Raw genomic sequence first — 15466 nt, forward strand, 5'->3', positions numbered from 1 at the left:
CGAAGGCTACTATGATTGACACAAGTACACAGATGAAACACTTGGGAGAGACTTTGTTATATTCTCTTCAGATTCTTATGGATGTTTATCGGTTATGACATCGTTGGTAGAGGAGTGACGATTGACTTGTTATATTGTTTTACAACTGTGTGTTAACCGATATTTGATGTTAGATTTTACATCTGTCTGATTTGTTTTGAGGATGGAGACAGTCTGTTTTTGAAAATACTAATATTAATTCTTTGGCTGAATTCTCCATTTGAAAAGAGGCGCATGCGCTTGAGTCTAACGGCTCATTCTGCGTGCAGTGGCCCACAGCATCATGAGTGATAAAAAAATAAAATAAAAAAAATACACTCATCTGAAAGAGAATTTGACGTTGAAAATAGAAATGTATTGGTTTGAAACACATGTGTGTTTCTGTTTCTTTGTCAAAGTTAAGAAAATATTGTGAGTTGGCATACTTTTGATTTGGAAATCATGTAGGCTACAGACCGAGTTTCTATCTTATGACCTTGATTCGATATTGGATTAGTAGGCTATTGCGCTGCTAAATTTCGGTTCTTGGGTCAGATAATTGGTAAAGGCCAGTTTTGGCAACGAAAGGGATATTCATTCGAAGAATTACAATCCAAGGTTATTGAAACGTTTATAGAGTTTTTATGTGTTCAAACGGAAATTTCAGTTTATGTAGTTAAAGGAATATTTTTTGTTTAGGCCTACGTATTGAATTTATCTGGAAATGTTGCTTCGGTTTTGTGTTATGTAAATGAGGTTACTGAAATATCTACATTTGATTGTAACATGTGCGTACTAGATATCCATTGACATGGAAGCAATTGATGGTTTTTATTTTCATTTGTGTGGAAGTTCACAGATGTGATGGTTGTTTAAAGAAATATGTAAAGGGTTATGAAGACGTGATTAGAAAGGTTGATATGATTTTAGTTCCGTTTTAGGCCAGCCTGTTGAACGAAGTCTGTTACAAATTGTTAGGATAGCTTTGGGATCTGAGAGGAAAAGATCAAAGCTGTGACTTTGTTAGCTAGCTAATGGCTAACAACGAAAACGTGGAGAAAGTGCATTTTGCTGTCCTGAGACCGAGGAGAGTCCAGGAAGTTGAATTTGCAACTGTGGTAGCGACATTTGTAGCTAACAAATTTACAGACAGACTCAACAGCGATGGCGGCGGGTACAGGCTAGTAAAGGAATTACAGCTTGACATTTGAGATCCAGGATGGGAAGCGTATGACGCATGCGCAGATGTAAATTTGAGAAATTGACAAAAACGCAAATTTAGAGTAATAGATGATTTTGGAGCGAGTTTTACATACTGATTTGGTTACTTTTGAAATGTTACGTGATGAGTATTTTGATGATACATTTGTTAACAAGGTTTTTGTTTGTTTGAGTACATTTTATGTGTTAGAAATTCCGAGGAGAAATGGAGAAAGGTGGGGGCTAAAACGAGAGTCCCGTTACGTTGAGATCTTAAAGAGGTGATAAGTGAAGAGAAGGTTAGCGCCAACCATCTGTGTTGTCAAAAGAAAAAAAAGAAAAGGTTTCAGAGTTTTGCTCTGTCCCAGAGCGCTTGTTTGATTCGAGTTTAAAATGCGTGCTGATAGATAAGCTATGTTTATTTGAGTTGATTCATTGAGTAAAACTAAGAGTAAAAGTGAGAAGTGTTACATTAAACCATATACAAACTACAAAATAGTCAAGTTAAATGTTTTCATTTTGGGGTTTTTGGTCCGCCAATTTGAGATTTGAGATCCGTGCATTACGCATGCTAAGGGTGTTTTAGCTGGTACATATAAGAATATTCAAAGGAGTATTCTGTATTACATGCTTTGATAAGACATTTGAAAAGTTAAAGAACAAGGTTTTGTAATATGGGGTTATGTTACTTTTGTTAGATTGTGAATTTAAAGGTTTAAAAAGAAAAAAGAACTATGCATATGCTTTGAAGAAGTATATGGGCAAACATTTTAAGTAAAAAAGTACAATCTAAGGTTTTTAAGAGTTTGATAGAGTATTGGATGTAATTTGGTTTTGAAATGAGAAAGAGAACATTATTACAATGTACTTTTATTTGAGTTTGATTGTAATATGGTTTTAAGTTTTATTTGGGTGTTTTATCAGAGCCTGTCACAATGTTTGGGATGAACAGTTAGGCTGTGATGAGGATGTTTTATTGTGGTATTGGTGCATGAAGAGGGTTATTATAACTTTTGGGTTTGAAATGATTTGGGAAGACTCATTATGTCTGATAAATTGTGGTTTTGATGGTTTGTGCCAATTAGCCTGTTTTGGACTGCAGCCAAAGCAAGTTATGAAGCTCTACCTATCTAACCTATATAGAAATATACAGTGGGTATAAGTTTGGCTAAGATTTATGTTTCATTTTGGAATCATGCAGATTAAATTCTGATTTGGGGTAGTGGATGGTTTTCCTAATGTCTTGGACAAAGAAAGATTTGATTTGGTGAATTTAAATACAGAAAAATAGAAGATAATCTAAAATATAAAGGTAGTAATTTGAACAGTTCCTAAAGTGTTTTTAAGAAAAGATAGGAGATTGAAGTTGAGGTTATTCGTAATTTGGTTGTTTTCTAAAATAGTTTGATTCTCTAAAGATTGGTTCAAAAATTGGTTGCTTCAGTGTAAGCTTGTCAATTCATAAAAGGGAAAAGAGTTAAACACATTAGCTGATGGTTAAATACATCATTGGTGTTACATATGAATTTGGGAAAGGTATGGAAACAGGGAGTTTCTTATTTTCACCTGTAGAACAACTTGCTGTATGCAAATGTGGGATTCACTCTAACAATGATGATTATTTCACAGAGAAATGCTAGTGCTGAAACTAGCTGGAGCAGTTTCTAGACTACCTGCAAGCAATGATGAACTAACTAGAATATGTTTTTGATGGTGACATATGTTTACAGGAAGTGCTGAGATGGTGTTGCCATGTTCTGATAAGCTTAACTTAACAAATTTGGGTTTATAGGAGTCTTTCGAGGAAAATTGTTGTGTGAGTTTGTTGCAATATTTGTCACAGATTCTTTAAGGGAAGCGCAGGCTTCTTAGAGAGGAAGAGATGACGTTTAGTAATTTATGACTGACTGATGACTGACTGATCCAAACAGAAAGTGACTACGGGGGTTTTATGGTTTTATGACTTTAGCGTCAGAAGTTTGGCTCTGTGGTAAGATTGTGGGGGTTTGATGAAATACTGCTAAGTTGAAAATGTTTGACTGTATTTAACCCAGAGTGAGAATTGTGTTTTTGTTTGAGTATATTTTACAAGAATTACAGAATGCAGCAGACTGATGGAGAAAGGAATGGTGGAATGGAGATTTGGACTAATCCACAAGAAAATGCGTTTTGGAAAAAGGAAGGATATGAGAATGAATTGGAGGTTGTATGGTCTGCATAACACTTATCTTGAGATTTTGCTCAGTTAACACATGGAAAGATCATGCCTCTACAGTTTGTGTGATATATTAATTTTAACATACAAGGGGATTTGTAATGAATGCATATTCATTTTGTCAGACTCATATGTGGAACAAGTAATATGGGAAAAGGAATTTAACACGTTAAGCTTCAAAGTTAAGGTTTGAGAAACTATTTGAGTATTGATAGATGGATTTTTTAGGGTTATATTTTGGAGATGTGATATTGTAATGGTTGTTGGATGGTAAGTTTAGACTTCTCTAGCAGATTTTGGCTCAGTGGCCAGCTTTGGTAATTTAGATTATTCTTCAATTAGATTTTTCTTTGAGGATATATAATGATAATGGGTCACACTTGGTTAAGGAAGTTATTTTGGAGTTGATAGGAGTCAACATTGTGTCAATTACTTCAGTTGAATGAGAAAATGGGATCTTGAAGATGAAGTCGGACGACAAGAAGTCAGTTAACTTTTTAACTGACCTTTGTGAGAATGTGCTTGTTTATCACTGTGCAACCCTTTGTAGTGTACTTTGTGTGAGATTCACAGGCAGGTGGGGGTTATTCTTCTTCCGGTGACTGGACCGCTGCATAATTTGATACCAGGGGACTGGATCGTGGTGAAGGACCTGAAACGCAAATCCTGGTGCCATACCAGATTCTCCTGACGACTAATTCGGCGGTTAGGATCGAGGGGAGAGCAACGTGGATACACGCTAACCATTGTGAGCGTGCGCCTTGCCTGGAGACGGAAGGAGAGGATGCGCGTTCTGCGTAGTACCAAGGAAAACTCAGAGTCTGTGCGCATAGTGCAGTTCTTTGAAAGTTGCTGTGAGCAATTTGATCATCGTTTGCAATTGGTTGGACTAGACTACACTGCCTGAAAGAAGATTGCCTATAGCCAACTGAAGATGGAAGAAGAGGTCAATGTGAATGATAGTATGAAATCAGATTTACAGAAGACAATATAAATGTGTTTGCTTCTTATGTTCTAAATATAAGGGTATGTTTAGATTGATGGGAATACATTTGCTTTGTGTATGTTTGTATTCGGTACGGATGGACTGAGTTGCATTGCATACTTATTTTGATGTTGATTTTTATTTTTTCTCAATGCACTGTTTGAGTTATGGTGTTGTTAAAAAAAAAAAAGAATGGAAATGTAATGGAAATTTTGGTCATATGCATAGATGTATGTGTATGAAATCTACAATCTTCTATGTTCATTGGTAAGAGACAGGAAGGGAAGATAATTAAGTTGAGTTCAAAGGAATGTGAGGTGCTGATGGCTCTGTGGGCAGCTTGCCCTGGGGGATGGGTGAAGCATCTTATATGGCCTTCTGTCCTCTGGTTACTGTAAGGGGTCAATGAGACAGTTGCTCTGAACTTTGGCTAGAAGGACTGTGTCCTGTTTCATTGTTTGTGTTAATTAAAAGTATTGTTTGAAGATGGTCACACAAAGGACAGTTGACCATTTGACTGGTCAACCCCTGTGGCTTTATTATCTACTGCTCTGGAGAGAGCTGTGACATCAAAGAACTTTGGGACACACCAGTATTGTTTCAAACTGTCACTAAGTTGAGTTAGCCAATCACAGAGTTTGCTACATTGATTGATTGACCTTATAGAATGCCATTTGATCTTAAGTTTATATAAGGCAGTGCATGTGTGATGGTTGGCATCACTCCTGCGAACGACCTGTGTGGATGGCACCTCCTTCGCTGAGACTGATCAGCAAAGCTTTGTTTATGTAATTGTATAGTCTAAATAAATTGTATTAAAACCATATCCCTTGACTATTCGGATCTACACAGTGCCACTCGAATTCTTCCTTAACAGAGGCTTACCCTGAGCGCCGCGTGGAGTTCGATAACTACCTGGCATTGATTTCGGATTTAGCAATGCGCTATGGCGGAACTCTCTTCTATGAGTACCACAAATGCTTTTCTGCCAAGGCGGCATTATACATCACAAAGTTCAATGTCCGTGTGGATTGGTCAGTGCTCGACCTCGATCTGGTCAGCAGGGTGTTCACCGGGCATGTGCCGATGTGTTGTTCCGTGTGCGGTTCGTTGGCCCACACGGTGAATCTGTGCCCGAGGACTGCATTTGCACCGCCGATCAAAGCAGAGGGGTCGGCCTGCGGTGCATCCACCTCAGGCGGTCAAGCCGGTCGGAGGAAGGTACGGCCCTCCTCCGCTGCAAGCTCCTCGCTGTGCATCACGTACAACGAAAGTGTTTGTAGGTATACTAATTGTAGGTTTCTGCATGCTTGCAGTTATTGCGGGGATGCTCATCCCCGATCTGTGTGCCCTCGTCGGGCCCGCCCTGCTCCGAAGGGGAAATGATTAAACATCCGTCAACCCCAGTCAACGTATCAAGACTTTCTGCCGCGTTGGGGAGTCATCCCAATCGCTGTTTTGTGTCTTATTTACTCGATGGTTTGGTGCACGGGTTTCTTGCTGGTTTTTGTTATCTGCCTGACGTGAGTCATGAGTGCCCCAATTTACAAACGGCGATCAAAGAGCCGGCGGTCGTCGAAAAGCTCCTCGAGAAGGAAGTGGCTAAAGGGTTTATGATCGGACCTTTCCTCGCGCCCCCTTTTGCCCCGTACCGAGTAAGCCCCATAGGCGTTGCAACGCGCAAGTATTCTGGCAAGAAACGCCTCATCATTGACCTGTCTGCCCCTCACGATGGCGTCGTGCCCAGCATTAACAGTTTGATTCCCCGGGAGCCGTTTTCGCTGTACCACGCTAGCGTTGATAATGCCATCAGCATGATAAAAACCGCAGGCAGGGGCGCGTGGCTAGGGAAAGCCGACATCACCGACGCGTTTAAGGTCATGCCTCTTCACCCCTCTCAGTGGCATTTATTCGGCGTTAGGTGGGGCAGCAAGCTGAACTTCTCTGTCAGGTTGGCGTTCGGCTGCCGCAGCAGCCCACGTATTTTTGACTCACTGTCGGAGGCGCTGTGCTGGATCCTGGTGAATGTCCACAGGCTGCCATTCGTTTTGCACCTGCTGGACGATTTTTTGGTGGTGGATTTTCCGTCGTCTCCACCCGCCCGCTGTATCTCGGTGTTGAGGGACACGTTTGGAGACCTGGGTGTTCCGCTCTCCGCGGAGAAAACCGTAGGCCTGTTTACCTCCTTGGAATTCCTCGGTATCAACCTAGATAGTGTTTCCATGCAGGCATTGTTACCCGCGGAAAAACTGGAGCGCGTTCGAAGCGTCCTGAAGGCCGCTTTGGGCGCTGCTTCGATGGCTAAACGTGAGCTGCTTTCGTTGCTGGGCCATCTATATTTTGCTATGCGCATCATACCCCAGGGCCGCGCGTTCGTGTCCCGTCTGTTGGACTTGGCTAAAAGCGTGCCTCATCTCCAAGACTGCGTGGTGTTGGACGACGGGTGCCGATCGGATTTGCGTTTTTGGAGCGTGCTGTGCGAGCATTGGAACGGTATCAGCTTTTTCTATCACGATTCCTTGGAGTCGTCCGTCGCTCTCGATTTTTACACCGACGCAGCTCCCTCAGTTGGGTTCGGGGGGTTTCACGGTAACGAGTGGTTCTCCGGAGCATGGCCCGCGGAGACAGTCTCTCTAGCTCCGGAGAATTACTCCACGGCTCTACACGAATTGTATCCAATTGTGATTGCTTGTCTGTTGTGGGGGCATTTATGGTGTAGGAAGAAAATAACCGTGTTTTGTGACAACGAAGCTACAGTGTACATCATCAACAAAGGGAGGTCTTCGGTGCCTTTCATTAATCGCTTAGTCAGACGGCTAACGTGGACAAGCGTGCTTGGTAATTTCATATTGCGAGCCACATTCATTCCAGGCCTAGAGAACAGAAGCGCTGACGCTCTATCTCGTTTCAATTTTCAGGAGTTCCGAATGCTGCGCCCTCACGCGTTACCGGACGGGTTGGCGTGTCCGCCATTCCCCCTGACGGTGCTAGACTAGGCCCGGGTGCGCTTCACATGTATGTTGTATCGGCTGGTGAATAGATGAGGAAGGGTATCGCCCCATCCACATTAAAATCCTACGACAGGGCATGGACTCGATTCTCTGGTTTCTGCGCCGCATTCGGCGTGAGCCCTAGGCCTGTGAACATGTCTGTTTTCTGTGCCTTCATAGTTCATTGCTTTGAATCACAGAAGCTGCATCCCTCCTCCATTAAAGCACTGGTGTCAGGCATTCAATTTAATGTACGGTGTTCGGAGCCCTCAGCATGCAGCCTGCTCGGGAACCCAAGTATCCGCCTGCTGATGAACGGGCTGAGGAAGCAGCGTCCGGAGACCAAAGATAAACGCTTACCAATCACCTTACCCCTCTTGCACACGCTGGTGTCCAATTTGAGACAAGGGTGCTTCGGGCCCTACGTCGACACGCTTCTTGAGTCAGTATTTTTCACGGCCTTCTATGGGTTTCTGCGGTGTGGGGAATTCACCTCCAGATGTGCCACTTTCGATCCATGTCGTGACCTAACCTTATCTGATGTTTCTGTGGCAAGCGACATGTTTACAGTTCTTCTAAAACATTCTAAGACAGATGTATGCATGTAGAGGTACCCCAATCGTGATTGCTCGGACTAATTGTGTTTTTTGTCCACTCTCCTCCATGTCCCTGTATCTGCTATGTCGCCCACGGGCGACGCCATCCGAGCCCTTTTTCGTCACCGACGAAGGCAAGGCCATGACGAGATCCTGGTTCGCGCAACGACTCCGCGTACTGTGTGTTCGCTGTGGGCTGGCCCCGGAGCTGTACACAGCACACTGCTTCCGGATCGGGGCAGCCACCTGGGCATCATCCAAAGTGCCTACAGCCACTCTGAAAATGATGGGGTGTTGGTCTTCAGCGGCATACGAGCGCTATGTACGCCCCAATGCCTTGGACATCCTCGGAGCCCAGAGGTCTATGAGTTTTGTATGAACGGAGCTTGCGGCCATGTGGTCAAGTGTAATTACTGCATTAATAAATGAATGGCAGTACAGATGGTGGCTGGGTCGGCTTGTTAACCCATAGCAGTAGAATATCTCTTTAGATCTCGGTTCGGGCGTGGTGATCCGCAGACGTGCTCTGATCTGGCTACCAATCAGAATCCATAGTGTCGAATCCGAGTGTGAATCGAGATATCTCTAGAGATACCCTGGACTCCAGGGAACGGCGGGTGCTCTGCCGTCACATTTGTTATTCATTCTCACATAGGGACACCGATGATGGTACATGCACGCCTCGAGTACATCTTTGGGGTTGCCGACGGGCGCTAGAGGAATGGGTCTCTAGAGACAGCTGTAACTCTGCCCTGTATGGATGAGAGGTTACCGGATCACAATCATAGTAAAATGTCTCCGTAGATCTTGGCTCGGCACTGGTGATCCGCAGATGTGCTCTGACTCTGTAGCAATCGATCAGAATCCAGCGTCCGGGTCAAGATATCTGCGGAGACAACCTGGACACCAGCCATGGAACAGCAGGTGCTCTGCTGACACTAGTCATTCTCACTAGATAAGCATATCTTCGTGTTCCGGCGTACATGCTGCCTTTGTGTACATCCTGATGGGTTCGCTGACGGGCGCAAAGAGGGGCAGCTCTCTGGAGGTAGCTATCTGCCCGATGTCGGATGAGAAGGGTACCGGGGAGATGGTCGGTGTATTTGGCTTGTCACGGGTTCACCTTCCATCCAGCACTGGGTCTGGACGGGATGTGCGCGTGGGACGGCTCGGTAAACCGCACATCAGATGGTATGTAACGCGATGGATATGCACACATAGTCTTAGTCATCGTTAATGCTAGCATGACCCCGGCATCCAGAAAACGCTTGTTTTCGCCACTAGTACGTACGTAGTGGGATGTCAGGGGGTCCTCCTGTGGCTCAGGAGCAGCGGCGCTCCGCTCTACACATAGTCGGCATGGCGGAGTGGTGGCGTGTGTTGGGGGATTATATCTCTATTGCTCCCTGCCTCATATGTCATGTATGTATGTGTTGCATCGAGGAGGCAGGGAGTGCTTCCCTTAGATCATCCACTCCGCCAAAGTCAAATCTACATGTCCATGTCATGTAACAATAAATGCTCAAATCTAATACGTGATTGTCTTGACTGAAATAAGCGCAGCTAGTTCTGGCAGGGCAATCGGGCAGCGCGCGTTATCGGGGACGTAAGGCGTCTTACTCCACCTTCCTTACTCCACCCACTACCACACCCATGTAGCAGCGCATATCCATTGGGCCACGTCCGATAAGGCGTCTTTAAAAGACGCGCGGATATGCACACACTCACCAAGTCGTTGTATGATCAGTGCTGCTGCCACCCTCCACCGTCCCCTTCTCCCCCATGCTGTCTGTGTATCTATCCAACAGGGGGATTATATCTCTATTGCTCCCTGCCTCATATGTCACGTATGTATGTGTTGCATCGAGGAGGCAGGGAGTGCTTCCCTTAGATCATCCACTCCGCCAAAGTCAAATCTACATGTCCATGTCATGTACAAACAATAAATGCTCAAATCTAATACGTGATTGTCTTGACTGAACTGTGTTCCATGTTGTCAATTCAATATGGAAGCCAGTCTGGGCTCTGACTGCTCTCGCCAGCCCCCACAGAGATAGAGAGAGCTGCATCAAGACACAGACAGAGATATATGTGAAGAAAGAGAGAGGACATCTTGATGTATAGAAATATACTGTATAAAAAGAGAGACACACAAAGGGAGAGAGAGGGAATAAAGAAATCAAGGTCCATCCTAATATTGTATCACTCTCTTTGTCTACTATATTCTGTCTCTCACTCTCTCTCTCTCTATCCCTCTCTCTCTCTCTCTCTCTCTCTCTCTCTCTCTCTCTCTGACATAAACATGGTTGCACAGCAATCAATACAAGTTTGAAAAGATCATGCCAAACACCTTACAGCACCACTATCATTCCTACACTTATGGCTGTGGTAGCCAAGCACACTGCTGTTGATGATCATTGCCCCTCACAAACTGTATGTGAAGCTTTGAGTGGTGTGTCAGTATGTGTGCGCCAAGGTATCCCTCACTCATCATCCTTGAGCATGCTTCTCTACCACATAGGTAGCCCCATAGTTACAAGTGATTAGGATAATGATCTCTCTCAAGGTTCAATGGAATTGAGCTTGAATTTACATGAAATGCCACGTCGTACTGTGGCTCAGACAACTATGAAGGCTGGGATGGAAACCGAGGTTTTCTCTGTATTTGATAGACTGACATGGTTTTGCTTATGTGCAGGCTTGTTGTGTGAGTCCAAGCTTATATGTAACGGTTATATTGTGTAACAGTAGTGTGTCCATTTATGTTTATGTTTGTGTGTGTGTGTGATATGAGGCTCTGGGGAGCTATGGTGCTGAAGTGCTCCAGTGTTCACACCTGAGGCTCTTTACTTCTCTCTCTTTCCTTAAACACAAATTGAATTACTTACCTTGACAGAACAGTGGATGAAAGGCAGAACGCCGTTGGTCCATTAAACGAGACGAGCGATATTATCTTCCCTCCCGTTTTACCTCTCTGACGGTTTTTTCAATGTCTTGCTCTTTCTCTCTGACTTTAGTTTTCTTCCTGTATTCCGGCTTACAGTCCGAACGACACAAATTGTGTTTCCTATTTTAACACTGAATCTTTTTGTTTTGTCTTGCTTCTGTCTGGAAATAAATTGAATTCGAATTGCTTTATTGGCTCACTACTTTTCATGCAAAGTGAGCAAATGTAAATATGAATATGTAAATGTTTATTAACTTTTAATTATGATTTAATCTTTCGGTTGATTGACTGACAGTACCGTGTGGATGGATGTACAACAGCACAAGAAGGAACAGAGTCTAAAATGACCTAATGCAGTTCAGCTCTACTCAAGACCACACACAACACAATATAAATCACCTCAGCAGTCAGGGATAGACGTAGAATTTGTGTCTGTGTGTGTGTCTGCATAATGAGTGTATCTGTATGTGTCAGATTTTACATTACAAACACTGTCTTGATTCAAATCAGGTCTAATTATGTAACGGAAATAGAGAAATGTTGGAGCCAGGCAGTATGCACGAAGATTAATTACACACACACGCACACACATCTCTATAAATATGTATTCACACATACACACACATACGATAATTAATCATGAGACATTGATAGATTGGGTTTTTACAGATCAATAGGGACATAAATGTTGAGCCTTCAAAGAAACTTACGTCAGCACGCACGGACGCATGCACACACACACACACACATTTGTGTGTGTCTGCCTGCATTTGTATGCAGTAAATGTGTGTGTCTTGTACAGAAAGATAGCTGGGTGAGGTGCTGCTGTGATCAGATAATAAAGGTTTTCCAGTAAAGACCAACTGTGGGCAAGGGACAGGAGGTGAACTCTCAAGACTGTAGCGGGGTTTTATCGGTTGACATTAGCATTAGCAATACTGAGCAGCCTTGATTCTCCCCCCCCCCCCGGGAGAAGGAGACACCAGGTCTGGTATCAGCCCCTTTGAGGCTCATACAATGCAGTCAGTCGTCCTGATGTCGTCAGTGCTGTGTTTTACTGAGGTCATCAGAAATGGCTGATGGCTGTGTTGGTGGTTTGACTCTCTGCTACAAGACTTTTACTAACTTAAATCTAGTAAAAGTTCGATAAGACTTCTGTATCATTCTGCAACCTCTTAGTGACATTCCAATTGAATTAAATAACATTTACAGGGCCCTGCTATGGAACAGGTCCTTAGGTCCATAGTGTATTAGAACATAATAAAGGTTTAAATGAAAAGAAATACCCTTTTAATGTAAATTAAACCCTTAATATTTGCATGAGTCAGTGGTGTGTACAGTCTGTGTGTCTGCTCTCACCTTGCTTTGCCTGTCAGTACTAACATGGTGGGGATCTCAGTCACACCACAAAGTTCGGCACTTCACCCTTGAAGTTGTGATGAACGAAATAAATGAAAGATGCAATAAGCGGCGGGAAGACAGAGATGGAAACAAGAAGAGGGGAGAGGGAGGAGACTCGCCTGTGACCTGGACCAGAAGATGAAGACCTCCCCAACCATCCTAAAGAGGTCCCCATCATCAGGGACAGGTCTCATGAGTCTGGGTCAAACACCAATCAGGTTTTGTTTGAGCTTCTGTGTGTTCAAATGAGGGTCTGTATGTTCAAATGTATCTTCTTTCTGAGTCAATTGGTCTAAGGCAATATTCATTTATTTAATTTCTCATGCTTTCTCCATATTAATTAAGTGCTTAAATAAGTTAACCCTCTGATGTTATGAGTATGTAACTTTTTAATGGGTATGCTTCCCTTCGGCGAGCACAACCATTGTTCTCTCTCATATATATTTATTATTTTCCTACCCCTGAGGATTCCTCAATATTTGGACTACATACACAACGTCAGTGTCAAAATGCTTCGTTCCGTTGCATGGTTTAGGAGCTTACAACATTTTTGGTCATGGAGCCGACCAGCTGAATAGTAATTTAGCACTAGCGTTGCTACATGCATATACCTACAGCTGGTAGCTGTGCTCCGTTTTGCTCATAGATTCAAACCTAACCCCTGTAAATTGTAGAGGTAGCTAACTACTAGACTTCTGCTGTGTGGGAATCGCAGGAGTTAACCATTCAAAGGACATACATAGATACAAGGTGATGATATTCACAGCCTGGAAACATACCCATCTGCAACCGACGCCAGCACACCCCACAATTTCACCAGAAATGTCCCCAGAAATTGTACGCTCTCTAGTTATTTTTTTGGTCTCCATGACAATTCGAATTTTGAGAGATGTAGTGATACTTATTTGTCATACCACAGTGTTAGTCATCCTACAACTGCCTTGCATAGAGTACAGTCTAGTACAAGTTTTTTTTCTTTCTCAAAGATGTTGAGCCCACGTAGAGTTATCTAAATCATGTCCTTCAAAATGAAGTGTGCATCTCCAGACTACCCAGAGCCTCAGAACTTGCATCTAAAACTTTACAATCTGGTGATTGTGCCCTAGGTGTGCGTTTGTTCTCCATGCTTAAGCATGCCTTCATGCCACACCTTAAGAGGAGCGGAAAACTTGACTACACAGTACCAACCTTTTGGTACGTGCCTGGCACTGGCTTCTACCACCACAGCGAGAAAGAGTAACCTCACTTCCTGCCACGCCCTCAACGCCTCCACAGCTGCTACAACAATGTCGTCCACCCCATACCCTTCCACCCTGACACCTACCGCCAGCTGGTGCTTCAGGCCAACCTTGGGACTCGTTTCTTGGCCAATCAGGACTTTCCCCCCTATTTTGACGATCTGAAACGCAAGTATCAAAACGCAAAGCGCAAGTAACTTTGTGGGCGGGACTCCGCCGTTGTTCCTATTATACCGGCGGGATAAATCACTTTGCGCCTGGCGCAAATCTAAAATGGGTTGGTCTGAAGGAGCTACATTACTAATGGGTGTGGTTTGGGCGTAACGTGCAATAAACCAATCAGAGTGTCGTCTCACATTCCCTTTAAGTGCAGCGCTTGTCCATGGCGGATTGCTATTATAACGGCGGATTTGCCAGGCGCACGCCAGGAGCGGTTCAGAGCTGAGGAGACCGACATTCTCGTCAGGGCCGTAAAAGATAGAGAAATTACATTGTATGGAAAAGACAGAGCAGTTTTCTCATTGCACTTAATTGCCTGCTCATGCTGCTCATTCAAATTCTTATTTTGATATATATTTTATTTTTTAAATTATTATAATTGTTTAGTTCTTAGAATTAGTTTAACTATTGTACGTTTTTACTTAATTTAAGACCGGTAGGCCCTATATGTTTATTGGTTGCGCCTTCCTGCCACAGTAAATTCTGTGTTTGTGTAACATAGGCTACATGGCGAATAAACCGAATTCTGATTCATTTTCTGAGAATTGTAACATGCCATAAATCAAAACAATGTAAAGTAGCTTCGCAGAAATAAGACCCTGGCCTCGCCAGCAGTGCCCACGGACCAAGCTTGCGCCCTTAAAATAGCATCTGAATAATACGCCAATGACTTTAGACCACATTTTTCCTGGTCAGTGGCGGAAACGTTTTTTTCGTAGACTGCAAAATAGCACCAGGGAATGTTTGCGCCGGAACACGGCCGGTTCTTTCCTGAACCGCCCACGGGAGCGCAAAGTCATTTCGACGTGCGTCTGTGGAGGGAAAAGTCGGTTTTGCGTCGAGTGCAAACTAGGAATGACACTTGCGTCGTTGACGAAGTCAATTGCGCTGGGTGCAAGATAGGGCCCTTTATGTTCCTGGTCTGCTCCCCAATCTACGACAGGCGTGGGGATATCGTGGAGGACAAGTGGAGGGTGTCCCCCTACCAAGAAGACAGCTGGCTCAGCTCGCCCCTTAAGTGTCACTTGAGGCTCCGTCCAGGAAGGAGGATCGATGCGGCAAGCACCGCAGCAGATCCTTCTGGGACAGCCGAGTAGGAGCAAAGCGCCCCCTCGGGTCAGACGAAAAGGAGGGCCGACTCCAAGAGCTCCGACGCCCCCCGTCCCCAAGAGGAGGTTAATGTGCATGTGAGGAGCCCTGGTTGACGTGGCAACTCCAGTGTGTCCAGCCTCCTGGTTCTCTGTTTGGGGTGACATGTAGACCACAGCACAATCAGACGGGAGCCTCCTGGAGATGCATCCACATGGCCAGCTTCCATGGCTAAAAACACTACTGAGCTGAAAATTGAAAAGAAAAGTTGGTATAATATAGTAACACATTGTCTAATATATTTTCTGTATGTGTGTGTGTATGGGACTGCCAAAAACCAGGAATGGTTAACCCTCAGGTACCTACTCGGCTGTTTAGACAGAGCAGGTGATGAACTCGTTGAGAGTAGGTTCCAGGTAGGCCACAGGCATTACTGCAGCCAGACACTCAGACACCAGACACTCCCCCAGGGCTAGCCCCGGTCTGCGGGACGGACACACACACAGTCACATTCACTTATATATGCACACATACATAATGATGTCAAGCTTCTAATATTGATGGTTAA

At 44.1% G+C, this 15466-nt stretch overlaps 1 protein-coding gene across 1 annotated transcript; it reads left to right on the forward strand.

The window, feature by feature from the left end:
• Window positions 1-6031: 6031 nt before the first annotated feature.
• Window positions 6032-14906, forward strand: LOC124477894. Its single transcript, XM_047035966.1, has 4 exons — window positions 6032-7007; window positions 7337-7402; window positions 7589-7886; window positions 14753-14906. The coding sequence occupies exons 1-4, from the start codon at window positions 6032-6034 to the stop codon at window positions 14904-14906; spliced, it is 1494 nt and encodes a 497-aa protein (XP_046891922.1).
• Window positions 14907-15466: the final 560 nt, after the last annotated feature.

Source organism: Hypomesus transpacificus, chromosome 15, assembly GCF_021917145.1.
Source record: "Hypomesus transpacificus isolate Combined female chromosome 15, fHypTra1, whole genome shotgun sequence".
Taxonomy (NCBI): Eukaryota; Metazoa; Chordata; class Actinopteri; order Osmeriformes; family Osmeridae; genus Hypomesus; species Hypomesus transpacificus.